This window comes from Dama dama, chromosome 7 (assembly GCF_033118175.1).
Source record: "Dama dama isolate Ldn47 chromosome 7, ASM3311817v1, whole genome shotgun sequence".
In the NCBI taxonomy this organism is placed as follows: domain Eukaryota; kingdom Metazoa; phylum Chordata; class Mammalia; order Artiodactyla; family Cervidae; genus Dama; species Dama dama.
The window spans coordinates 19,316,394-19,341,127 of NC_083687.1; the positions used below are offsets into that span (position 1 = coordinate 19,316,394).

General features: G+C 57.1%; 2 protein-coding genes across 3 annotated transcripts; one reads left to right on the plus strand and one right to left on the minus strand.

The window, feature by feature from the left end:
* ABCC10 (ATP binding cassette subfamily C member 10) lies at positions 1-19,893 on the plus strand. The gene is made up of 22 exons (XM_061146781.1): positions 1-235; positions 483-654; positions 3,151-4,369; positions 5,613-5,840; positions 6,479-6,635; positions 6,793-6,902; positions 8,665-8,744; positions 9,365-9,536; positions 10,858-10,956; positions 11,374-11,563; positions 12,270-12,347; positions 12,514-12,708; positions 13,150-13,303; positions 13,482-13,671; positions 15,576-15,919; positions 16,208-16,377; positions 16,886-17,046; positions 17,312-17,565; positions 18,445-18,590; positions 18,685-18,782; positions 19,023-19,135; positions 19,454-19,893. The coding sequence occupies exons 2-22, from the start codon at positions 494-496 to the stop codon at positions 19,605-19,607; spliced, it is 4,473 nt and encodes a 1,490-aa protein (XP_061002764.1). The 5' UTR covers positions 1-235; positions 483-493; the 3' UTR covers positions 19,608-19,893.
* Positions 19,822-24,734, minus strand: DLK2 (delta like non-canonical Notch ligand 2). 2 transcript variants are annotated; one of them, XM_061146783.1, is made up of 6 exons: positions 24,516-24,734; positions 23,925-24,055; positions 23,590-23,653; positions 22,169-22,299; positions 21,422-21,473; positions 19,822-20,744 (listed from the first exon to the last, which is right to left on the minus strand). In XM_061146783.1, exons 2-6 carry the CDS (start codon positions 23,998-24,000, stop codon positions 20,009-20,011), a joined length of 1,059 nt encoding a protein of 352 aa, XP_061002766.1. In that variant the 5' UTR covers positions 24,001-24,055; positions 24,516-24,734; the 3' UTR covers positions 19,822-20,008. The 2 variants fall into 2 exon arrangements, with proteins under 2 accessions (XP_061002766.1, XP_061002765.1); XM_061146782.1 differs by having other exon boundaries at positions 21,422-21,566.

A 24,734-nucleotide genomic window follows, 5' to 3' on the forward strand; every position in this document is an offset into this window, starting at 1 on the left:
CTCTAGGGGGTGCCAAGCGAGCCTGGCCAGGGTCCCACGTCGGCCGCAGACTCTTTCGCTTCCACCAGTGTTCGGGATTTCAGGATCCGGTGAAAAACAGCTTTTTCAAGTTAAACGTTCCGGATCTCTGGGGACGGGGACACAAGGAGTGGGGAAAAGCGGAACCCGGCTAGGGGACCAGTACAGAAAGCCGCCAGCTTCTGGGAGCCAAAGCAATTCGCTTTCTACCGCTGAGGTAACGCAAGAACTGGCGGCGTCCAGATTCCGGGCTGAAGCGAGGGAAGGTCCCGCGGGTTCGTGGGCAGGGTTGGAGGAGGCGAGGGTCGTCAGGGGACGCCCTGTCACTCTGGCTCCACCCCGCTTCCTGGTCGGCGTCCCGCCCCCTCGGGTGCAGGTTTCCCAGCCTGAGCCGGGTCCTTGGGAACGCGGATTTCCCTCCTGGAAGGGACCTTGCCTTCCTCCACCCTCGGCTGTCCCCGCAGGTGAGGCCTCGATGGAGAGGTTCCTGGCCAGGTTGTGCGGCACCAGCGCGTTGCAGCCGCTCCCGGTGTGGGAGGGGGACACCACCGGCCACTGCTTCACCCAGCTGGCGCTCAGCGCCCTGCCCCACGCGTTCCTGGCCGTGCTCAGTGCTTGCCACTGGGGCCACCCGAGGTGAGTAGAGACAGGTGCAGACATCTGTCCGTGTGTGCCTGCAGACTTCACTCGAAAACCACGTCTCCGCGGAAGTGTAACCGAAATAATGAGGTCTCTAGGGAAAAAGGAGAATAAAATGTGGGCATTACCACTTTGCAGCCTTGTGTCTGTTTGAGGGCAAGTTAACCTGTTTTCCCTGCGCCTCATAGCACTGTTGAGAGACTTCAATTAGATAATGCATTTAAGCATATAGTGCAGAGTCTGGCACATTTTTTTTAAGGCCTGATGCATGGTAGCAATCATCACTTTTGTAGATTGTCAGATGCCCAACCATAGTTGTCATGAACTGGAGACGAAAGTGGGTGAACAGTGTTTTTAAGCCAAAAAGGTTGATGTGTGCTGAAGTTGTTGGACCAGTTTCTCACCCCTGCCATCTAGGAAACTTAAGTGTTTCTAGGCCAAGAGAAGCATAGGTACTCATCTGGAGAGGAAGTGGTAGGTAAAAGAGAAGAGCAAAATTAGAACTTTAATCCTTCCTCCATTTGGGGCTGTAAGATGCAGGTGCTGAACTCACCTTGATTTTGTGCGTAGTTCCTGTATAGCTGGATGTGGTAAAGTTAATCTCACTCTTGCTATTGATAAGGCAGGAGAGAGGTCTAACCTGTCTAGTCTAACAGACAAATGCGTCCTTACCTAAGATGAGTTACAGGGATGGCGAATCCCTTTCTTGGGTAGGAGAAGCTTCAGATCTGCTTGGTCTTGGAGGAATCCTGATTTGTCCTTTATGAAGAGAAAAAAGTCTGGAGATGGCAAGGGGGAGACCGACCATGCTGAGACAAGTATCTTTTTAAAATGGGCATAGTCCTTTCAGAACTCATGGTGTAAGGAAAAGGCAAGAAAGACCAATATATAATCCATAGAAATTATGTTTATCTCACTTCACTTAACAGACTCTTGTAAGTTGCTCAAACAAGTAAGAGAGATCCAGAATCTCAGACAGGAAAGGATTTCAGAGGGCTTTGGGTCCAGACTCCTTACTGCTCACTGTGCTGATGAGAAAAACGAAATGCAGTGAAGAAGAGGCTTGCCCATGTTCATAAGCCTGGTTAATGACCAACTTGGAGCCAGTTGTTTCTTCTTCTGTCCCCACATCTTAAGAAATAGAATTATTAAAGGTTGACTTTTACTCAAATATAAACCCCTTTGTGTAACTGTGATCACTGAACTTTTTAAAGGAAACTCCAAACATTTCACTATACAATTAAAAATTTAAGTAACCCAACAACAAAGGGAGTGTTTTTTAATGCAGATAGTTCACCCTTCTGTTTATTAAAAACATTTTTTACAAGCCAAGAAGTTACAGACAAAACTCAAAAGACATTTTTCTTCAGCTAATGGAGCTGCAAAAATGATACACACCATCTTCTACAACCATTAGAGAGACAGAGTGGAATATCCTGAGGCTTCAGCAAGTTTAAGCTGTACTAATAGAGTACAGAAGCTGTGTGTAAGTCAAATTTTTATTCATCTAATAGTGCTTCAGGTGAATTTAAGGGCTCTTTTCAGTTAAGTTCAGTCGCTCAGTCATGTATGACTCTTTGCAATCCCATGGACTGCAGCATGCCAGGCTTCCCATCCATCACCAACTCCTGAAGTTTGCTCAAACTCATGTCCATCAAGTCAGTGATGCCATCCAACCATCTCATCCTCTGTTGTCCCCTTCTCCTCCTGCCTTCAGTCTTTCCCAGCATCGGGGACATCAGTGAGTCAGTTCTTCGCATCAGGTGGCCAAAGTATTGGAGCTTCAGCTTCAGCATCAGTCCTTCCAATGAATATTCAGGACTGATTTCCTTTAGGATGGACTAGGTTGATCTCCTTGCTGTCCAAGGGACTCTCAAGAGTCTTCCAACACAGTTCAAAAGCATCAATTCTTCAGCACTTAGCTTTCTTTATGGCCCAACTGTCACATCCATACATGACTACTGGAAAAATTATAGCTTTGACAAGACGGACCTTTGTCGGCAAAGTGATGTCTCTGCTTTTTTATATGCTGTCTAGGTTTGTCATAGTTTTTCTTCCAAGGAGCAAGAGTCTTTTAACTTCATGGCTGCAGAAGGGCTCTTTTAAGTAGATACTTTTGTAAAAGTGAAAACTCACCCCGTAGAGGTTATCTGTAAGAAATTTAGGTTGAGATGAGGTGTGTGTGTGTTTTATTTGTTTGTTTTGTAATTAGAATCTTCATGTTCAGTACAACCTTAACTCAGAATTGTTTTTATTTCTGTGGTGAAAGAATGATCAGAAATGGTGTATAAATGAGAAAATGGATTAGTTTAATCCAGGAAGATTTCCTGGGAGAAAAGACCATGAATTCCAGGGTAAAATGGGATGAAAATAACGTATACAAGGCAGGAAAGGGAATTGATTCCCTCCCAGTGAGTGAGTTGCTGGAGGTCTGTCTGGACCCTGAGTCAGCTGTGATGTGCCTTCTTTTCTCTTTCCCCCCGTTGTCCCCAGGAATCCAGATTACACCCCACACTGCAGTCCCGGCTGGCGCCTCCGACTCGCAGCCTCCATCCTGCTCTCCGTCTTTCCACTGCTCGACCTGCTTCCAGTCATTTTGCCACCAGGGGCAGGCCCAGGGCCCAGAGGGCTCGAGGTGCTGGCAGGGGGCGTGGCGGCCGTGGCCTGGATCAGCCACAGCCTGGCCCTGTGGGTGTTGGCTCATGCCCTGCATGGCCGCTCCCGGGGGCCCCTGGCCTTGGCTCTGGCTGCCTTCCTGCCAGCCCCAGCCCTGGTGCTGACCCTGCTGTGGCACTGCCAGCGAGGCACACTCCTGCCACCGCTTCTCGCAGGGCCCCTCTCCCGCCTGTGTCTCCTCATCCTGCAGCTGGCTGCTCTATTGGCCTATGGACTGGGCTGGGCAGTCCCCGGGCAGTCACAGGAACCCTGGGCCCAGGAGCCCCTCCTCTCTGAGGGCCAGGAGCCCGAGGTAGCTGAAGATGGAGAGAGCTGGCTGTCCCGCTTTTCCTACGCCTGGCTGGCACCGTTGCTGGCCCGCGGGGCCCGGGGGGAGCTCCGGCAGCCCCAGGACACTTGCCGCCTCCCCCGCAGGCTGCACCCAACCTACCTAGCCCGTGTCTTCCAGGCGCACTGGCAGGAGGGGGCCCGGCTGTGGAGGACCCTGTATGGGGCCTTTGGGCGCTGCTACCTGGCTCTTGGACTGCTCAAGCTGGTGGGGGCCATGCTGGGATTCTCGGGGCCCTTGTTGCTGTCCCTCCTGGTGGGCTTCCTGGAGGAGGGGCAAGAGCCACTAAGCCACGGCCTGCTCTATGCCCTGGGGCTCACCGGTGGAGCTGTTCTGGGAGCCGTGCTGCAGAATCAGTATGGGTATGAGGTTCGGAAGGTGGCTCTTCAGGCACGGGGGGCTGTGCTGAACATCCTGTACCGAAAGGCTTTACAGCTGGGGCCCAGACGCCCTCCTGCCGGGGAGGTCCTAAACTTACTAGGCACCGACTCTGAGCGGCTGCTCAACTTTGCTGGGAGCTTTCACGAGGCCTGGGGCCTGCCCCTGCAACTGGCCATCACCCTCTATCTGCTGCACCAGCAGGTGGGCGTGGCCTTCGTGGGTGGTCTGATCCTGGCGCTGCTGCTGGTACCCGTCAACAAAGTGATTGCCACCCGCATCATGGCCAGCAACCAGGAGATGCTACAGCACAAGGACGCGCGGGTTAAGGTGAGGGGCTGCCTGGGGTCCCTCAGCCATCCAGAGACCCCACCCAGCCTTCTGGTGCCCAGGTCTCCCACGCACAGTACTCAAGAGAGTGTGTGCTCTAGAAGTTAGGAGTTCAGACTAGAGAAAGACAGACAGGGTTCACATCCCGACTCTACCACTCACTAGTTCAGTCACTTCAGACAAGTCACTTCACTTCGTTGAGACTCCCGTTTACTCATCTGTGAAATGAGGGTAATCATAGCTTGCCTCATAACACAGTTGGAAGGATCATGCGAGATGCTGCTCATCACGGTGCCAGTTGCAAAGTAAGCACTAAGTTAATGTGGCCTGTTAGTAATATTATAGTATTCTGAGAGGTGGGAATTGAGCTGTTTGGGGCCAAATGGGATTTTAGTGTTAGAGCCAGGATCCAAGTCTCCAGCCTCCTCCTCATCTCAGGCACAGAGTGCCCCATAGCCACATGTGGAGGCCTAGGAGAACCCCGGCTACCTTTTTGGGGTGGGCTGTGGGGAAAGGAGCAGGTGTCCCCCCTGCCTGGGCCAACTCTAGGTGTGAGGGTCTGGCTGAGTCAGTTCTGGAATGTACAGTGATTGTGGTACCTTTTCAGAGGGGATGGGCTTTGGGTCCATGCAGCATACTTGTCCTTCTCTCACTGGCATAGCTCCGAGTGCTAATGGCAAGGGGGTGTCCCTGAAAGCTGTTTATGGCATGGCCTTTTCCCCTACCCATTACAGCTACTGACCAGTCTCTGGGGCCTCCTGGGAAGGCTCCCAGTGCCTCCCTGGCTTGCAGGCTGGGGATGTTTGAACGTTAGGATCCAAGGAGCTTCTCTGGCCCTTGCCCATCTTTACCTGGGTCTATCAACCTGCCCAACCCTGGGCTGTGGTGTGGCCTACACCTGTGTACTCCCATAGGAATGGTTCCTGTACCACCCAAGCTGTGGGGCCAGACTGGTGACCAGCCCCTGAAGCCCACATCTTCTGGCTTTGGGAATGGTCCTTAGTCCCTCATCTAATGGAAGGAGTGCTTTTACCCCAGTGTGGTGACCTCCCCCCTCATACTTTCCACCACTTCATCTTCTAAGAAGGTGGGGGAATTCTAGCTCCAACCTGTCCCCGGCTGGGGCATAGGGGAGCTCCAAGTACTTGACATCCCATGCCAGGAGCCTGGGGGAGACTGGGCAGAGGAGAACACACGTGAGCAGTGTCTCCACTTCTCGCTGCTCTCTCGTCCCCATCCCTAGCTCGTGACAGAGCTGCTGAGTGGCATGCGTGTCATCAAGTTCTTCGGGTGGGAGCAGGCGCTGGGGGCCCGCGTAGAGGCCTGCCGAGCTCAAGAGCTGGGGCGACTCCGGGTCATCAAGTACCTGGATGCGGCCTGTGTGTACCTGTGGGCTGCCCTGCCAGTCGTCATCTCCATCGTCATCTTTATCACCTACGTCCTCATGGGGCACCAGCTCACTGCCACCAAGGTGAGGACCAGGAAGGGGGGGATGGCTGCAGGAAGATGTGAGACGGAAGCAGCAGCGCAGAGACTGCAGTGGAGTCGGGGTTGGGCGGGGGGCCTCAGTGCTGCTGGGAAGGAGGAGTGGAGGGTCCTTGTCTGCCTTCTCCTTCCCCTTCTCAGGAAGTTCTCTGAAGGGACCTTTCATCTGGGGCCTTGGATATAGGACCCTTCCCTCTGCGAAGGAATTACTTCTTTTCCCTTCGTCTTCCTCTCCAACTTCCAGTTAGGTCCCCTTAGCCTCATTCTTATGGCCCTGAGGGAAAAATTCACGATCCAGTGCAGGATGGATCCAGTGCTGGGTCTAGCCAGATGATGTTGCCCCTTAGACATTATGAGAAGGTCTCAGCGTGAGCTGGGCATGTGTGTTTATCAGGGAGTGACCTGGGTCCCTGGAGGATATCTGGGGTTTCTGATATTCTTGGAATGGCCACCTCTACCATCTCTAACCCAAATGTCACCCAGCTAAGCCCTCAGTTCTGCTGCTCCCTGTTGCCCCCTCCACAGACCTGTTTGCAGGGCCACCCATAGGCCAGGCCTTCAGATAATTCCTAAGCTTTAGGTGATACTTCAACCCCTCCCCCCACCACCTCTGACCCCACTTAGGTGTTCACCGCCCTGGCACTGGTGCGCATGCTCATTCTTCCCCTCAACAACTTCCCTTGGGTGATCAACGGCCTCCTCGAGGCCAAAGTGTCCCTGGACCGGATCCAGCGTTTCCTCGACCTTCCCAACCATGACCCCCAGGCCTACTACAGCCCAGGTAATGGGAAGCTGGTGGGCAGAATCTGGCACAGGGGAGCAGGGAACTGTAGCCCCTCGGTTGCTGTACACAGATGCTGCCAAGAGGAGCAGAGTCTAGGCGGGGCAGGTAGGTTGTGGACTAGAAGCCCAAGGTGAGTGGCTTTTTCCTTGTACAGATCCCCCGACAGAGCCATCTACAGCCCTGGAGCTACACGAAGCCTTGTTCTCTTGGGACCCAGTTGGAACCAGCCAGGAGACCTTCATCAGTCACCTCGAAGTGAAAAAGGTTCATTGGTCAAATGCCCTAGGAGAGTCTCCAGACTAATGAAAGACATGCAAGCTCAGTGACCGATAGACAAAGACAGAGCCAATCATAGCAGCTGGCCCCTGTGACTCTTACTACCAAGGGGAAGACCAGAGACGTTTTGGTGGGCAGGTTTGAATAGGAGAGGTGATGAGATTATCTCGCCTTTAGGCGATTTTTATCTCAGGATGTCATTTTTCTAACACCTAGCGGCTTTAGAGCAGTCACAGCCATCCCTGGTCACCAGACCGCTCAGACCAGTCCACCTAGTCCAGACCAGCAATTGCATTTGTCTCTCTGTGTCCCGCAGGGGCCACAGAGTTCAGAACAGACCCCATAACTTGTCCAGCATCTTCCCCACACTGGTGAGCCCCAGCAGCCCCTTCTCAGAAGGATGTTGCAAATGGTTTAGATAATCCTCTATTTAGCCTGGTGGAAAGGCATCACACTCTGTGACTCACACCGGGGCACACATCGTCAAAGGAGCACTTGTAAGAACATTCCTGGCAAGACGGCAACTCCTGTTCACCAAGTCCTAAGTTTTCACTCTCCCCTGACCCGTGTCCAACCCTTTGCCCCACAGCTCAACCCTGTGTTCTCCAGCAGTTCCTGAACCACCTTGACCACATTTGGCTCACATCTCTGGCTTGGGCTACATGTTTTGTTTTTCATCTTAGTTCAGGCAAGACAAGGCTGGAATTTTTCAGAGGAATTTTACTAATGTGTCAGTTGGGGCTTTTTTGGATTTAAGTCATAGAAACCCGCTGGAGCTAGCTTAAGCCAACAAGAATTTGTAAGAAGGATATAGAGATGAATTGCAGAATCCACAGTTAAGCACCTGGGCAGATCTCGGCAGCAGCTCTGAGCCAGGCCTCGACTTGCCGAGCTAGTCCTTCTGTTGGCTCCTAGATCTGCCTCCTTCCCTCTCTGTGGACTTGCTCTCCCTTAAACAGAAGTAGGCCTGCAGAGAGGCCTTCCACTTAGAGGCCCCGGCCAGCAGGAGGAAGGTTTCCCAGGGATGGGTCTCAGATTGGTCTGGTACCCACTCAAAGACAGGCTCACCCTGGCTGCCAGGCAGCTGCTAGGAGCCCTGCCTTTTTCTAGAGAAGAAATTGTTTTCCTTTGTGAACCCACTCCAGTATTCTTGCCTGGGAAATCCCATGGACAGAGGAGCCTGGCGGGCTACAGTCCCTGTGATCCCAAAGAGGGGGACACAACTGAACACACACACATGCCCACAGATGGCTCCATGAATGTATGTTACGGCAAGCAAGGAAGGGAGCACAGAAAATTTTAAACTGCAGATCACAGAAATGGGCATCTGTGTAAACACTGCCTTTTGCCCTGAGCTTTTAGAAGTTTGGCTGCAGGTGGACTTAGCCAGCCCACAATGCAGGCCCCAAAGTCTTCAGTCCTTCCTTCCCCTCTCCCCATCCTGAGTTGCCTGCCTCAGTGCTTTCCTGGAAAGTTCAAGGGCAGTTTTCCTCCCATCTCTCTGCCACACTGTTCCTCTCCAGAGGCTCTTCACACAGTGAAACTGATGCTTCTCTGAGCAGAGAATAAAACACCCTGCTCCCCTGGGGCCAGCATCGCATCAATCACTGAGGCACACCTCAGTCTGTGGGCTGGAGAAATCTTTCCCCTCAGGCTTAACTGGGGCCTAGAGAGAACCCTCCATGGGGTGACTGGCAGCCCAGGGCCTCTGGAGGGAGGCCTGACACTCATGCGTGTGGCTTCCTTGCAGGGAATGCTGGTGGGCATCGTGGGGAAGGTGGGCTGCGGGAAGAGCTCGCTGCTGGCTGCCATCACTGGGGAGCTGCACAGGTAAGCAACTGCTGGCACCCCCATCCTTAGTTCTGCCCTTAGCCAGCACTTCCCTGGCCCCTGGCTACGTGGTAGACACTGGTTTAGGGGCCAGAGGTGCCCAGATGAGCAAGACCTGGTCCCTTTCTTGGGAGAGTTTTCAGTCTGGAAAGGGAAAGGCAGTCAAGAAAGTGGGTTCTCATAACCATCACTGCAGAGTGTTAGAAATACTGTAACAGTGAGTGAAGAAATAAATAGAAACACCTGGCATCAGCTGCTCTCAGAGAGCGTGTAGGAAGGGATCCAGAGAGGAACAGAAGTGTGAGCGAGGGCCTGCTTATTTCACTGTGAGAGTGAATGCGTGCGGTGTGCTGGCCACACTCTCTTCTGAGCACCTCAACCTGTGACAGCTGTTTGACTGCAGTCAAAGAGCAGTTTCTCCCCTACCAGTCCACAGGGGGCCTCCAGCCTCCCTAGGACCCCTCAACCTCAGTGGCTGCCAATCCAGAGAGTCATGTGACATGAAAGGGGCCCCCGTGCAAAAGACAGCCATCAGGAGAGGCTTCTGAGAGGCAGGGGCTGGGCCAGGAGGGGACCAGCGGGGAGCCGGCCCCCCACGCTGCTGGCCTTGGTCTCTGTAGGCTCCGCGGGCAGGTGGCAGTGTGGGGGCTATCCAAAGGCTTCGGCCTGGCCACCCAGGAACCCTGGATCCAGTTTGCCACCATCCGAGACAACATTCTCTTTGGGAAGACGTTTGACGCCCGGCTGTACAAGGAAGTGCTGGAGGCCTGCGCCCTCGATGAGGACCTCAGCGTGAGTGCCTGGCCACCCGCTTCCCCATGTCCCTGACACCGCAGATCAGAGACTGACTTCTCTGGGAAGGGGTTGCTTGTACTCAGCATCATTTACCCAGGACTGGCTGTCAGGCTATGGTCCTCGCAGAGTGTCCAGCGTCTGCACAGGACCTGGCAAAGGGGCTGGTGACCAGGTGCTCCACACAGCAGCCGGGGGAACTCTGGGTCTCTGAGACTAGGGGAGGGGTTCCCATGAGGCTCAGCTCTCTGTAGGTCTGGCTAATGGTTCTGATTCAAGAGGCCTTCCCCCACCTACCCCTGGGAGAGTCAAGGTCAATCTAGAGAAGTCTGGCAAGCCACTAGATCCCCCACATCCAGAAAGCTGAGTTTAGGGGGAATGAGAGTCCAGCTTTGTCTCCTGACTTTTCCCCGGCAGGACTAAGGTCAGCACCACCCTGTCCAGGTAGATATGGAACATCCCTGGAAAGGAAGACCTTTGACTCTGACCGTGGGACATCCTCTGTCCACTTCTCATTTGCTTCTACCTTGGCGACATTTCCCGCATGTCTCCTGGGTGCAGGGAACTGCTCTGAGCACTAAGAAAAAGAGATGAATCGCAAAGCTTTTCCCTCAGGGGAGCCACCGTCTGGTGGACCACAAGTGCTGCCTCTGGCATGAGGACCCCTTAGCAAAGGAGACCACTCCCCAGGCCACAGGGAGGCGCGGGGTACCTTCCTCCTCTAAAAGCCTAGGGAAGTTCCACTTTGAATTTGTCCGTCTTCATCCTTGCCTGTGAAAAATGCAGGGTAATGAGTGCGACTACCTGTAGTCAGGGTAGTGAGTGTGGTTAAGAATGTGCATTCGTGTCCTGCCCTTTACTCGCTATGGAATGACCTTGGACAGTGTGGGTACCCTGAGCTTTGGTCTTACCTGTGAAATGAGATAGTATCAACATCATAAGGTTGCTGTGGGGTTGGGTGAAAGGATGCCTGTAAACTGCTCAGCACATAGAAGGTGTTCAACAGGGGGTTCCCTGACTGCCCAGTGTTTAAAGACTCTGTGCTTCCACTACAGGTGACAGGTTCAATCCCTGGTTGGGGAACTAAGATCTCTCATGCCACAAGGGATGGCCAAAATAGAAAAAAAGAAAGTGTCCAACAAATGCTTGTTGCTGGAGTTGTGGTTTGCCCCCTCTGGCTCCGACACCCCAAATTTAAGTTCAGTCTCCTCAAACTCCCTGGCTCTCTCACCCCTGCCATTTCTTCCCAATGGAGGGATGGGAAATGGGGCAGAAGGTACTGGGAGCTCGCTGACCAACAATGGGACGCCTGTCCTGTCAGATTCTGCCTGCTGGGGACCAGACGGAGGTGGGGGAGAAAGGCGTGACCCTCAGCGGGGGACAGCGGGCCCGGATTGCCTTGGCTCGTGCCGTCTACCAGGTTAGTTGAAGACAGATGTGTCCGGAGCCTTGGAACTCAAGCTTGGCTAGGGAGGGGGTGGTGTGGGGATATTTCCATCAGCATCCGGTTTCTTCCCTCGATCCCTCTGTGCTGCTAAGGTGTTGGTCCTTTGGCCATCCTGTCCTCCTTTTGCTGATTCAAGGCAGTATTAAAGACCCTTTGGAAAGCATTAGGTGGCCTGAGGCACTAGAACCCAGCACAGTTGAGCACTGGCCTCACTTTACTGGAGGCAAGTCCCCCCTCTGGTCTCTCTTCCTTCTTTACTGCTATAGGGGTAGCCCCCAGAGCTCCCCCTCAACCCTCCTGCCTGATGGCCTCAAGATCACGTCCTAAGAGAGGTCTGGGTTCTGGCCAGAGGACCTGGCGCCCATGGCGTCCCCACCCCCCTCCCCCCAGGAGAAGGAGCTCTATCTCCTCGACGACCCGCTGGCCGCCGTGGATGCAGACGTGGCCACCCATCTGCTGCACAGGTGCATCCTGGGAGCGCTGAGCCACACCACGCGGCTGCTCTGCACCCACCGCACCGAGTACCTGGAGCGGGCGGACGTGGTGCTGCTGCTGGAGGCCGGGCGCCTCGTCCGGGCCGGTAACGTGGGCCACCAGGACGGGCGGGAGCCGGGCAGAGTAAGGGAGCCGCCTGCCCCGGTGCGGCAGGTGGATCATCGAGGGGAGGCTCGGCCATCCACTCCGTGTGTGTGCTGGGTTCCCTCATCCTCCTCTCTGACAGGCGGCCCTCTCCTGCCATCACAGAACTGGTGTGAAGGACGGAGAGCAGGCGGGAAAGGAGCCGTGCATCTGGGACTGGGGGCTTGGGGAAACCTAGAGGCCCAGGGTCTCTGAAGGCAGTCTGATGTCCTCAGAGAAGACAGAGTCAGGGTTAGAACAGTCATTTTATTTAAAAACAGATACACAGAAACTCTGATGTATTATTATCCAGAGGGACATGACCATCTGCAGGTTCACTAGATAGAAGCAGGAGGAAATGAAGCTCCAGCAGAGTGTTAGGAGTTGCAGGAAGCATGAGGAGAACGCCCAGGGGTAGTGAGAGGACTGGGTGTTCACAGGTGGCCATAACTCTCCTCCCAGGGGTGGACCTTTTCTGGAGCTGATCAGGCTTCAGACACAGAGGGAGGGCCGAACTTGATGGTTCTGCTCAGGGTCTGCAGAGACCTGCTAGGGGAGGTCCAGGTAGGGGTTCCAAAGAGCATGGAAGGTGGACTGGCTGACATGTTCAGAAACACATAGACTGTACCCGGAAGAGCCCCCTCCTAATCTCTCCTGCTGCCTTCCAGGGCCTCCCTCTGAGATCCTGCCATTGGTACAAGCTGCCCCGAGAGCCTGGGCTGAGGATGGACAAGAGTCTGACCCAGGTACGGTCCGGGGGTGAGAGGAAAGGGCCTGCTTTTCCCCACCGTGCTTACAGAGACAGGTTTCTAGGAAGCTTGCCTGCCCCTGAAAACACTGAGGTTTTCAGCTATCATCCTACAAGCTGAATCCCCCACCCCCACCCACCCCTCACCTCTCTGATCCTTGCAGCCACAGCCCGGTCCATGGAGAACCCAACGAAGACAAAGGAGGGGCTGGAGGTGGAGGAGAGCGCGTCTGGCCGGCTGCGGCAGGAGGAAAGCAAGAAGGAGGGCGCCGTGGCCTTCCACGTGTACCGCGCCTACTGGAGGGCCGTGGGCTGGGGCATGGCTCTCGCCATCCTCTTCTCTCTGCTCCTCATGCAAGGTAGGAGCAATCTCTGCAGGCCTTCATTCCCCCACCAGCCCTGTTGCCTAGGTCCCTGTCACACCCCTCACCTTGTGCTAATCGTGACAAAGCCCAGAGACTCACCAGGCGTGGGCAGCAGCTGGGACCAGAGGCACGTCCCTAACTCTGAGAGTCCCGGTGACTGGCGAGAGGCGGGGAGGGTGGGCTCTGTAGTCATCTTCTGACCTGCCCCCAAGTCTGACTTCCCATCCTGCAGATTCAAGATCACGCTCTCCCCAGAGCTGAAGGGTGACAGGCCCAGGAAAGATGCGCGCGCTAGGAAAGACACGGGGTGGTGGCAAGGTGGGGAGGGCCAGGGGCCGAGGAGGGTGGGAACCAGAGTCAAGGGCAGAAGAGGGTGTCTGAATGGAACGAGGAAGATGAGTCTGTCTGGCAGCTTTCTCTCTGCCATCCCCCCAGCCACCAGGAACGCGGCAGACTGGTGGCTCTCCCACTGGATCTCTGAGCTGAAGGCCGCCAAGAATAGCTCCCAGGAGGCGCCGGCCCCTATCAGGCCGGGCTCGGCGGGGCCGCTGTCCGCCCAGCTGCTCCTCTTCTCCCCTGGGAGCCTCTAGTGAGTGGCGGGGCATGGGTCTGGGGCTCTCATTGGTTCCCGGGCAGGGAGTGAGCTGGGGGCTGGCCTTACAGGGCCTGTGTCTTCTGGAAGGTGGGGAGAGGTGGTGTGGGGGCGGGGAAGGGAACCCTGAGTGGCCCCACTTTTGGTTACCCACAGCCCCCTCCCCACCACCCAGCACCTCAGTGTCCCCACTGCCCAAAGCTGCCCCCAATGGCTCCTCAGACCTCCGTTTCTACCTCACCGTGTACGCGACCATCGCTGGTGTCAACTCCCTCTGCACCCTCTTCCGGGCCGTGCTCTTCGCAGCAGGCACCCTCCGAGCGGCCGCCACCCTGCATCGCCGCCTCCTGGGCCGAGTCCTCATGGTGAGGGGACGGAGGGTGGAGGTGGCCAGTACCTGGGCTTCATTGGGGGGCCTGTCCCATCCCCCGGTGCTCAGGAGAAATCAGCTCCTCTCATTTGGGTGCAGCACTTGACGTCTTGAGACCTGGAGAGACTGAGAGCAGAGTAGCTGCTGGGTTCAAACCCAGTGACTTAAGCCTATGGCTGTCTTGTCTGTAATGTGAGGAGAAGAGAATCTTCCTCAGAGTCTCTTCCAATTGGACTTCAAACTCAGAGGACTGAGTTAACCACCCCTTAGCTTGTGTGAGGTCCCTTTTGGGTTTTATTTATTGATCCATCTCTTACCTGCAAACCTTGTTTCCATTTCCCTCCTTTCCTTGATAAACAGCCTTGTGAGGTATGTTTAATATGTATCTTTTTGTTTGCCTTTTTACAAAATGGCTATATTTTGTGCCCAGGTAGTTTTATAAATGCCTGGAAAATCCCATGGACAGAGGAGCCTGGTGGGCTGCAGTCCGTGGGATCGCTAAGAGTCGGACACGACTGAGTGACTTCACTTTCACTTTTCATTTGCATGAGTTGGAGAAGGAAATGGCAACCCACTCCAGTGTCCTTGCCTGGAGAATCCCAGGGACGGGGGAGCCTGGTGGACTATCATCTGTGGGGTCGCACAGAGTCGGACACGACTGAAGCGACTTAGCAGCAGCAGCAGCAGTTTTATAAATGACATTCTTTCCTTACAGTTTTTATTTAGAGCTCATTTTAAAATCCATGCCTGTTGCTGTGTGTGTATATTGTCTGCCGCTTGCCCCCTAGTACATTATGAGGGTCCACCAGTACAGGGAAAGTACTTAGCGTAGCGCCTGGCACATACTGAGCGCTCAGTCAGCCATCATTATTAACGATGTTATTATTACAAAGCTCTTTTTTGTCTGGTTTCTTATTAGGGCCTCCTTATAACCCTGTCAAGTGAGTACTGTTATCCCCATTTTACAGATGAAGAAACAGGCTCTGAGAGTGTATGTGACCTGGGCAAGCTAGCCCTGTGGCCATGAACCCAGGACCATGTGGGTCTTTCCCTTGCCTCTCAGGGAGCACCTGCCCACTGCCTGCCCATGTCTTCAGGTTGCTGATGTTAGGGGTGACTTTCGCAATTCCCTTTGACCTAGTTCCCTGCCTTAAGATAGGACTGTTCTCCCAGTAAAGGCAGAGACTTGGGAGACAGGGAAGGCGGGGAAAGGAAAAGGATGGTCTTTGAGAGGTACCTCCCAGTAGTGAGTAGTCTAAAAAGCTCCTGAGCCCCTGCTCCATGGCAGGCAGACTCCGCTGAGCCCCTGACTGCTGTCTACACAGTCAGCCCCAATGTGTGGTTCCATTACCGTCCCCCTTTTGGAGATGAGGGATGGGGGCCTTAAGGAGAGGAAGCCCTCTTGGCTGGGGTCTCACATCTGGTAAGCAGCAGGGCTGGAATCCAAGGAGCAGTCTGACTCCAGAGCCTGCGCCCTTGACCATGAGACAGTATTGACTTGACTGCTGTCCTCACCACTCTGTCCAGCCACGGGCAGTCAGGGTGTTCCTCCTGACATCGAAATCGTACTCACGGCCTGAAGTCTCCATCTTCTGGAATGGGATTAGCTCCCTGACCTCGAAAGTAGAGTAGGCACATGTAGCACAGAGGTAGGGGGTGGCCAGCCTGCCCTCTCAGGGTCCCCACCAGCCAGAGGGACAGAGAGCCTCTATCTTGCCTACGTTGGGGTATTGTTCTAAGCTCCTCCAGCCCCTCCTCAGTGCCCTGAACTCTGGGAACACTTCACTGCTTTCCTGTTCTCTACCTTGGGCCTTTCCCCGCAGCCCACCTTCCCCGGGGGCCGCCTCCACGGCTTTTCTGCCTTATCCTGCCCTGGGCCAACCACACCTCTTCTCCCAGGCTCCCGTGACTTTCTTCGACTCCACGCCCACGGGCCGGGTCCTCAACCGCTTCTCCTCTGACGTGGCCTGTGCGGATGACAGCCTGCCCTTCATCCTCAACATCCTGCTGGCCAACGCGGCAGGCCTGCTGGGCCTCCTGGCTGTGCTGGGCTTCGGCCTGCCCTGGCTGCTGCTGCTGCTGCCACCTCTGAGCGTCATCTACTATCGCGTGCAGAGCCACTACAGGGCCTCCTCGCGGGAGCTGCGGCGCCTGGGCAGCCTCACCCTGTCTCCCCTCTACACCCACCTGGCCGACACCTTGGCTGGCCTCCCTGTGCTCCGGGCTGCCGGGGCCACCTACAGGTATGTGAGTGCCTCTTCCAACCAGAGCCACAGGCGTGAGATGCTGGGATGGAGGGGGGATGAAGGGGGCGGGGTGGGGGGGGGGGTGCTGGATCTCTAGGGGAAAGAGGAAGGAAACAGAAAAAACAGGTTAGTGAGGCCAAGAAGACCCCGCTGTGAAAGAGCTCACTGGCTCCTCTGTAGCCTTGCGGTGAGGCCCGTGGGTGTGCGGGTCAACGCCAAGGAGGGGGTGTTCTGCAGGGAGGAAGTCTGGGCGGGTCAGTGCAGCCACAGCATGGCCTCCCTCAGGTTTGAGGAGGAGAACCAGAGACTCCTGGAGCTCAACCAGAGGTGCCAGTTTGCTGCCAGTGCCACGATGCAGTGGCTGGACATCCGGCTACAGCTCATGGGGGCCGCGGTGGTCAGCGCCATCGCGGGCATCGCCCTGGTGCAGCACCAGCAGGGCCTCGCCAACCCAGGTGCCAGCCCGGGACCCTTCAGTCTCACCTCAGAAGGCTGTTATTCCTCATCCTCCCCGCCACCCACCCGCGACCTCTCCGTTCACCGCCAAGCATTTTCACCTCTTGACCAGGGTTCCCTGTGAGGATATGTTGTCATTCTCATCACCCCCATTTCAGAGTTGAGGACGCTGAGTCTTGAGGAGTCCCTCGCCAGGTGGTGGTGGATCTGGGGCTAAACAGGACTTCTCATCACCACCCCTGCCTGCTCACCCCCACCCTCAGCACCTAGTACCCCACCCCGGCCCACCTGCCTTCTACCTATCCCTCTGTGTAGCCTCTCCAGGCCCACCCATTCCCTTGCATCCATCCTTCCATGGGCCCGGCCTGGCTCCTGCATCTTCTTGCTTCAGTGCTGGCTTCCCTTAAATCCCCATGGTCCACAGCTTAGGATTCGTCCATTCTGCCCACACCCTCCCTACACGCATCCCAGTGTCCCAGCCTCTGAGCGCTCTGTCCCCTCCCCCAGGACTGGTGGGCTTGTCACTCTCCTATGCCCTGTCCCTGACGGGCCTGCTCTCAGGGCTGGTGAGCAGCTTCACACAGACAGAAGCCATGCTGGTGAGCGTCGAGCGGCTGGAAGAGTACTCCTGTGACCTGCCACAGGAGCCCCGGGGCCAGCGGCCACAGGTAGCCTGCAGCCCCAGCCCAGCCTGGGCACCGGCACCCTGAAGGACCCCCAATTCCTCTCCCTGTGCCCCTCACCAGCTTTTCTCCACTCCTGTAGCGTCCCTTGTGATCTCCCCATTCTACAGGCCTGTCCCCCGTCCCTCCTAACTCTCCCCACCTCTCCTCTCACACCACACATCCCTCCCTTCCACTCTCCAAACCATCACTCCACCCTTCCCCCCATCTCACCCGTCTCCCGCCCTCTCCCACGCACGGACCCCACCAGCTGAGCATCGGCTGGCTGAGCCAGGGGAGCGTGGAGTTCCAGGATGTGGTGCTGGTGTACCGGCCAGGGCTGCCCAACGCCCTGGATGGGGTGACCTTCCGCGTGCAGCCTGGAGAGAAGCTGGGCATCGTGGGCCGCACGGGCTCTGGCAAGTCTTCCCTGTTGTTGGTGCTCTTCCGGCTGCTGGAGCCCAGTTCCGGGCGAGTGCTGCTGGACGGCGTGGACACCAGCCAGCTGGAGCTGGCCGAGCTCAGGTGTGGGGGAGTGAGAAGAGGGGACACGGCCACTGGCAGGGAGAGGAAGGCCCAGCCAGGAAGGCTGCATATAAACACACAGCAGCCAGGGTGGATCAGGAGGTGAGACAGAGGGTTGGACAAGCAGGCTAGAATAGTGAGCTCCCTGCACTCAGGCCTGGATTCAAAGCTGCGGTCTTAAGGCTTTCACCTTCCCAGCTTCATCTTGGACTTCCCAGCATACAATGCCTTCCACTCTAGACCAGTGGTCACTCTCCTGAATCAGAGCCTCGCAGGTGCCGTGCCCTGGGGCTTGGGACAGCTGGTGACCTAGGCCAGTAGCCCCTGGCCACAAGTGGCCTCATCTGGAGCCAAACATCCCCCCAACCACGTTACTCTGTTATCATTTTCTTAGTTCCGTGACATGGGAAAAGGTAGGGGGAAGCGCTGTCCTAAAGCCATTACTGACCCCAGGCCCTGGCCCTGTCCTTCCTGCCTTCTCTTCTAACCTGTGACGGCCTCCCCTTATGGTTTGACCAGAGAGCTCCTCAGGACCCAATTTCAGGCCTGCTTCCAACCTGGAAGCGTCCCCTACCCAGACACACTCTCTGGCCGTTCCTTGCCATCCACTGCTGTCCCACGACACTGATGTCAGTGCCACACAGTTTGGCTTATGCTTATTCTATTTTTGCCCCTCAGGCCTTTGGTTTCCTTGGTGTTCCTCATAGCACCTGTCCAGTTCTAGGTTCATGGCTGACCAAGCAGGGAGCAAGATGGGAGTTGTGATTAAGTCTTATCCCACGCTCTCCTGAAGGGCTGGACCTTTGAACTGAGACCTGTGCTGGGAGCAGCAGTGGTCACATCTCCAGCCTCAACCCCTGTCCCCTCCTCACCCCCCAGATCCCAGCTGGCGATCATCCCCCAGGAGCCCTTTTTGTTTAGCGGGACCGTGCGGGAAAACCTGGACCCCCGGGGCCTATATGAGGATGGGGCCCTATGGCAGGCCCTGGAGCAGTGCCACCTGAGTGAGGTGATCGAGTCTATGGGTGAGTGTCCTGTCCTGCGTGGTGGCAGGAGGAGCGAGCAGAGAGGGGCTGGAGGAGGCTCGGAACCCCGGGGTGAAGACGCTGTGCTTCGCAGGTGGTCTGGATGGTGAGCTGGGCGAGAGGGGCCGGCACTTATCTCTGGGGCAGAGGCAGCTGCTGTGTCTGGCCAGGGCTCTCCTCACAGATGCCAAGGTAAGACAAGAGGGAGGGACATTCGAGAGGGCCAGGAAGAAGGCAGAGGACAGGTGAGGGCTGAGGAAGTAGACTGGGGAGAGGTCACAGGGGACCAAGTTCGTTTTCCTTTTAGAGCTAGAGGTGGGGAGCCGGGGGCTGGCCTGGGCCAGACCAGGAGGTGGGGGCTGGAGGCATGCGTAGCAGCCACGGCTAACCCTCTTCTCCCTCCTCCTCCCTAACCCTCCCCACATGCTCCAGATCTTGTGCATTGACGAGGCCACAGCAAGCGTGGACCAGAAGACAGACCAGCTGCTCCAGCAAACCATCAGCAAACGGTTTGCCAACAAGACAGTGCTGACCATCGCCCACAGGTGTGTAGGCATCCAGAGTGAGAATCTAAATCAGGGGTGTCATGGACCCCGAGCCTCACTTCCTTTTAGGGACCCCGGGAGTCAGGGCTCCGGAAATGCCACCCCCTGTGACTCTCAGCTCCTCATTCTCTAGGCTCCCACCAGGCCCCTTGTAGCGCACGGTCTCAGGGAACGTGCAGCCCCTCCCCTAGCACAGACCCCTGGGGCTGAAGCCTGTGGGGCAGGGGGGCGCTGTCCAGCGGGGAAGGAGGGAAAGGAGGCCAGCCTTCTCTAGGGTGCAGGCCTCCATCCCCGTGTTGACCACCCCCTCCCATGCAGGCTCAACACGATCCTGAACTCCGACCGCGTGCTGGTGATGCACGCGGGGAGGGTGGCGGAGCTGGGCTCCCCTGCCGCCCTGCGCACTCAGCCCCACTCGCTGTTCCAGCAGCTGCTGCAGAGCAGCCCGCAGGGAGCGCGCTCCTCCCCGTGAGGGCCCGGGCCCCCCCGCACTGCCGATGGTTTACACTCCTCTGTGTCTCTACCTCTCCCTCTCCTCCACAGAGGGGAAAGGGTGCCCTGGGCTCCTCTTCACAAGCCACTCTTTGTGCGGGCAGAGTCCCACGGCTTCCCCAGAGGCAGGCCTCTGCTCTGGCCCTCTGGCATCTGGGACTCCAGGCAGACCTTTTCTGGCAAAGGAGCCCACATGCACATCCATAGTTTTATTTGATAAAATTCCCATTTTTACATTCTGTGTATTAAAAAAATAATATTTGTGGCATGAGGCTGAGGTCCCTTCGTGTGTGTACCCCAGCTGGGGGGTGACGAGAAGGGGCCACTCCAGTCCAAGCGCCCTAGGAGGTGAAGGAGGGGCCCACAAAGCCCCCACCTCCATCACAGAGCGGTGGTCTTCCCAGACTCGGGGGGCAGGTCAGGCGGCAGAGGGAACCCTGCCGGCAACATGCTAACCTGACACTCCTGGTCCTGGCGCGCTGGTGCATAGTGTAGGGCAGGGTAGCAGCAGGGCCCAGGGGGGCAGAAACCCCGGCGCCAGGCCCTCAGGGTCAGCAACGCCGTGGACAGGACCAGGGCGGCGGTGACGGCCCCGAATGCCACCACAGCCACCAGGCTGGGCTCGCCCAGCCCGGCCTCTTGCCGCCGCACCACCTCCTTCACAGAGATGCGCAGCAGGCCAGCGCCCACGCTGTGAGGGATGGGCCCCGTGGCGGGTACCAGCACAGCCAAGGTGGGCCCTGGGGGGGTGTCCGCTGTGCTGGCAGGACCCAGGACGGGTAAGACTAGCTCACAAGTCTTGCCACCATAGCCGCTGGGGCAGAGACAGTCAAAGTCGTGGACCCGGTCCCGACAGCGGGCCCCTCTCTGGCAGGGGCGGCTGGCACAGTCATCCAGGTTGATGGTGCAGAAGCGCCCAGTGAAGCCCTCGGGGCAGAGGCAGGAGAAACGGTTGATGCCGTCCAGGCATGTGGCGCCGTTAGCACAAGGCCGCATCAGACAGTCATCCACGTTCACCTCGCAGCGGGCACCCACAAAGCCCGCCAGGCAGCGGCAGGTGAAGTTGAGGGCAAAGCCCTGGTCGTCCTGGCACTGCCCGCCGTTCCGGCATGGGGAGCTGGTGGGGGAGGCGGGGAGGGTGTTTTATCAACTGCCACCTGCAGGGTAGACCAAGTCGATATCCGGATCCCTGCTACCACCACCCCTCTCTAGCTCTGTCCCCTCAAGCCACTCTCGCTGAGCCTCAAATGCCTCCTTTAAAAATGGGATCAGAGCAGTACCCGGCTTCCCAGGTTGTGAGGGTTAAATGAAATGATTGAGGTCAAGCAGGTAGCAGAGGGCCTGGCCTAGAGTCAAGACCAAGGCGAGTGTACTGTTCGTGTTCTCTCAGACTCTTAGACCCAAGGCGGGAATAAAGACAAGTTCAGTCCCACAGGCTGTCTCCTCATTCACCATGAGGCCTAGGCTGCCGCACGGGACAACTTCAGGGGCTGCACACCAGCTTTCCTGGGAGGATGAGGGGGGGGTCCTAGGCCCACAGGCTCCCCAACCAGGGAAGTCACGCAGTGATGTGTTACACCTCCAGCCCCTGTCAGCTTCTGTCGTTGGAGAAATGGTTCAGATGGTGTCAAAAAAGCTGAGGAGCCCTTGGGATACTCCAGCAGACTGGGGTTTTATCCTCGAGCTTGTGGGACTTGAGACCCCCAGCCCTAACACTGCCCCGCCACCCCCCTCCACAGTCCTCTCTCCTCCGTTGTCACCAGATTCTCACCTAACCGGGGGGCCAGCACTCACCCTGCCTGCTCACAGGGTCCGGCCTTGCGCTCACAATCACGCCCGTGGAAGCCTGGTGGGCACACACAGTGGTACTCACCGCCCCCGTCATACACGCACTGGCCTCCGTTCCGGCAGGGGGACTGCGTGGTACAGATGTGTTCATCTGCAGAGGAGACCGGGAGGGCTCTGGGACAGCCCCTCACGCGTGGCACCCAGACTTGCCCAGGCCCCACCCAGAGCTCTGCGGGGGTGGCTCATACTAGTCCCAACCTGGGTGGAAAACAAGACTGAATTTGGAGTCAGGAGGTGCCTAGCCCTAGCCCTGTAAGTCTGTCTCAATGTGCCTCTGGGTAAGTTGTGTCTCATTTGTGGATCTCAGTTTCCTCATCTGCAATATGAGGACAGTTTCCCACAGGTGTCTTACCTACCACAGAGGGTTGTCTTGAGGACCAGTTCAGATAACAGACAGGTATAAAGTCTACAGCTATAAAATACTACAGGCTTCCCTGTGGCTCAGCTGGTAAAGAATCTGCCCGCATTGCGGGAGATCTGGGTTCGATTCCTGGCTTGGGAAGATCCCCTGAAGAAGGGAAAGGCTACCCACTCCAGTATTCTGGCCTGGAGAATTCCATGGACTATATATAGAAAACTACATATTTGAGGGTTTGAGCCAGACACAAGAGGCACTCAATAAATAAGGATGGATGTTTCTCCCAAGACACATGGGGCCCCCCGGTCCAACAGCCACCCTCTCTACCCCCCTACCTTTGTCACAGAACTTGCCTGCCCAGCCCGTGTGACAGATGCACTGCCAGGGCTGGTGGCAGGTACCATGCTGGCAGCCAGGCATTCTCACACAGCGCTCACAGTGCAGCCCCTCCCAGCCTGGGTCACACCTGAGGGGGGCAAGCACAGAGTCAGGGCTCTGGGTAGAAGGAGGTGAAGACAGGGAGGAGGCAAGCTCAGAGCTTCCAGGAAACAGGAAACAAACATGACAGCCCCTGAGGGGAAGCAGGCCTATCCCGGGTGGATACAGAGCTGCGCCGGGTCACCAGATACAAATATGATATCAGGCCACCAGGCACCAGCATTGGAGTTCTGGTTCTGCACTCTGTCTAACCTTTCCAAGGCTCAGTTTTCTCATCTGTAACCTGGGGCGACACCTGGCAGGGATGTGTTGAGGAAGAAATTAAGATGAGGGACTTCCCTGGTGGTCCAGTGGTGGTTAAGAATCCACCTGCTAATGAAGGGGACACAGGTTCAATCTCTGGCCCAGGAAGATCCCACATGATGAGGAGCAACTGAGCCTGTGCACCCTAGAGCCAGTGCTCCCCAGCAAGAGGAGACACCTCGATGAGAAGCCTGAGGTCTGCAATGAAGAGTACCCCCCACTTGAGGCAACTAGAGAAAGTCCATGTGCAACATGAAGACCCAGCACAGCCAACAACAACAACAAATTTTTTTAAAAGAAAAGACATTAAGATGATGCCTGTTAAGTGCCCCTAGCACCGTTTCTGGCATATCTGAGGTGCTTAGAAATATTTTCCGAAAGAAGAGTGACCTTCAAAGGTCAACGGGACTGTCTTCCCACCCTGATTCCCGGGCAAGGCCTGCTTCAGAGTCCCTAACACCTCCAGCCCCTCCAGCAGCTTGCCCTGTCAGCTCATGTTTTTACACCCAGACACCCTTCCTCCTGCTGCAGAATTTACCCAACCCCTACCCCAGTGTGTCAGTTACTTAAATTCATCAAAGAAAGACCCCCTTGAATAAGTGCATCTCCCCAGCAACCCTGACAAAGCCTTTCTTTTCCAGGCTAAACCAATTTTCCGTCTGTCTTATCTTTATCTCCTCCCCCTCGATTCATGGCTCCCACTCTCCACACTCCCTTAAGCTTCAGGTCTTTCTCCTGGCATCTTGAAGAAGAAAGAGTTCCTGGATCAGACTTGGGAGAGTCAAGTGGGGAGCCGTAGTTAGAAGAAGCAAAGGAGAGGCAAGGCAAAGGGAAATGGGGAAGGGACCAGCATGGTGCCAGGCTGCCCATCTGCCGTGTGTGCCACGGACTTGAGGCCATGGGGAGGGCCCTAGACGTTCTGGGTCAGGCCTGGGGCTTGACTCGGTTGTGAGTATGGAGGCCTGGGAAATGCGGATCAAAGGGTTTGGGAGCACCGTGCTCCACGGAGAGGTACCTGCAGGAGCCGTCAGGCGCACAGCAGCCGTGAGCCAGGTCACAGAGGGAGCTGCAGTCATCGCCTGCAAGAGATTGATGTGGGAGGGTGAGCCCGGGGGTCAGGGTTCGGCTACCTGAGATGCAAGGCCAGGGAAAGGACGCAGCGTCCCGGTAACTGGAGGGGCCCAGCGCTGGGGCAAGGCAGAACAGAGACGAGTCGCATTCTAAAGGGAAGCGCTGGGTGTCGCCAAGCCCGCGGTCGGAGCGGCTTGCAGTGCCATCTCTGGCCGGCAGAGGTCAACGTGCGAGCGAGGGACGGCCGGACCGGGCCACAGCCCCCCGGGGAGCGCTCACCTCGGGCAGGCTTTACGGGTGCCCCTAGGATGCACAACAGGCACACGAGACGTAAGCAGCGGCAGCCGCTGGGCATGGTCAGCGCCGGCCCCGGGACGGACAGACGGATGGATCGTCGGACGTGCGGACACCTGTGGGATGGCATGGGCTGAGAGGCGGCCGGTCTCGGGGATAGCGGCAAGGATTCCGGTTCGGTTCCGAGTGACAGGGGCCGAGGGGGAGAGGGGCGTCCAGATCGGGGGAGAAAAGGGAAGGTGTGGTGCAGCGGGAGGGCGGGGGCGAGGAAGGTGTGAGCAGGCGAGGGGACTGGAGACAGAAACGCGGAGCCGGCTACGTGGGAAGGAGGTGAAGGATGGACAGCGCGAGCGAGGTCAGGACGCGGGAAGGGCCGGGGCTGGGAACGCAATCGGGACGGAGGGGTACTGGGATACCGCCGAGAGGCGACACGGGGACCCGGCAGCGCGCAGTCTCTGCACCCCGCCTCTGACTCCCCACGTCCCCCCTCCTGTCTCCGCCGCGCTGGGCTCGGCCGCGGCGCGGGGCCTCGGATACCCAGCGCGCCCCCAGCCCGGCTCGTCCCTCGGTCCTCACCTCGGGCTGGGAGGCGGCGCGCCTCGGGGCGCAGAGCGAGGCGGGATCCGACGGACTCCGCCGAAGGGCCGGACCGGGGCGCGGGGCCGCCCCTAGCGAGTCGCGGGGCCGGGCGCCCAGGCGGCTGCCACGCGAGCCGAGCGCTGGGAAATCTGGGCCTCGAGGCGACCCCGAGCGGCTGCGGCGGCTCCTCGCACGCGCTCAGGCCGCCTGCCAGGG

Excerpts from the sequence above, each read along its gene's own strand:
- ABCC10 (XM_061146781.1), top strand. The coding sequence starts at position 494 with ATGGAGAGGTTCCTGGCCAGGTTGTGCGGCACCAGCGCGTTGCAGCCG. Across the intron at positions 13,304-13,481 it reads TTCTCCCCTGGGAGCCTCTA|CACCTCAGTGTCCCCACTGC; the intron begins GTGAGTGGCGGG and ends CCCACCACCCAG. Across the intron at positions 18,591-18,684 it reads TGAGGTGATCGAGTCTATGG|GTGGTCTGGATGGTGAGCTG; the intron begins GTGAGTGTCCTG and ends TGTGCTTCGCAG.
- DLK2 (XM_061146782.1), bottom strand. The coding sequence starts at position 24,000 with ATGCCCAGCGGCTGCCGCTGCTTACGTCTCGTGTGCCTGTTGTGCATC. Across the intron at positions 23,654-23,924 it reads ACCCGTAAAGCCTGCCCGAG|GCGATGACTGCAGCTCCCTC; the intron begins GTGAGCGCTCCC and ends AATCTCTTGCAG. Across the intron at positions 21,567-22,168 it reads AGGCAAGTTCTGTGACAAAG|ATGAACACATCTGTACCACG; the intron begins GTAGGGGGGTAG and ends TCTCCTCTGCAG.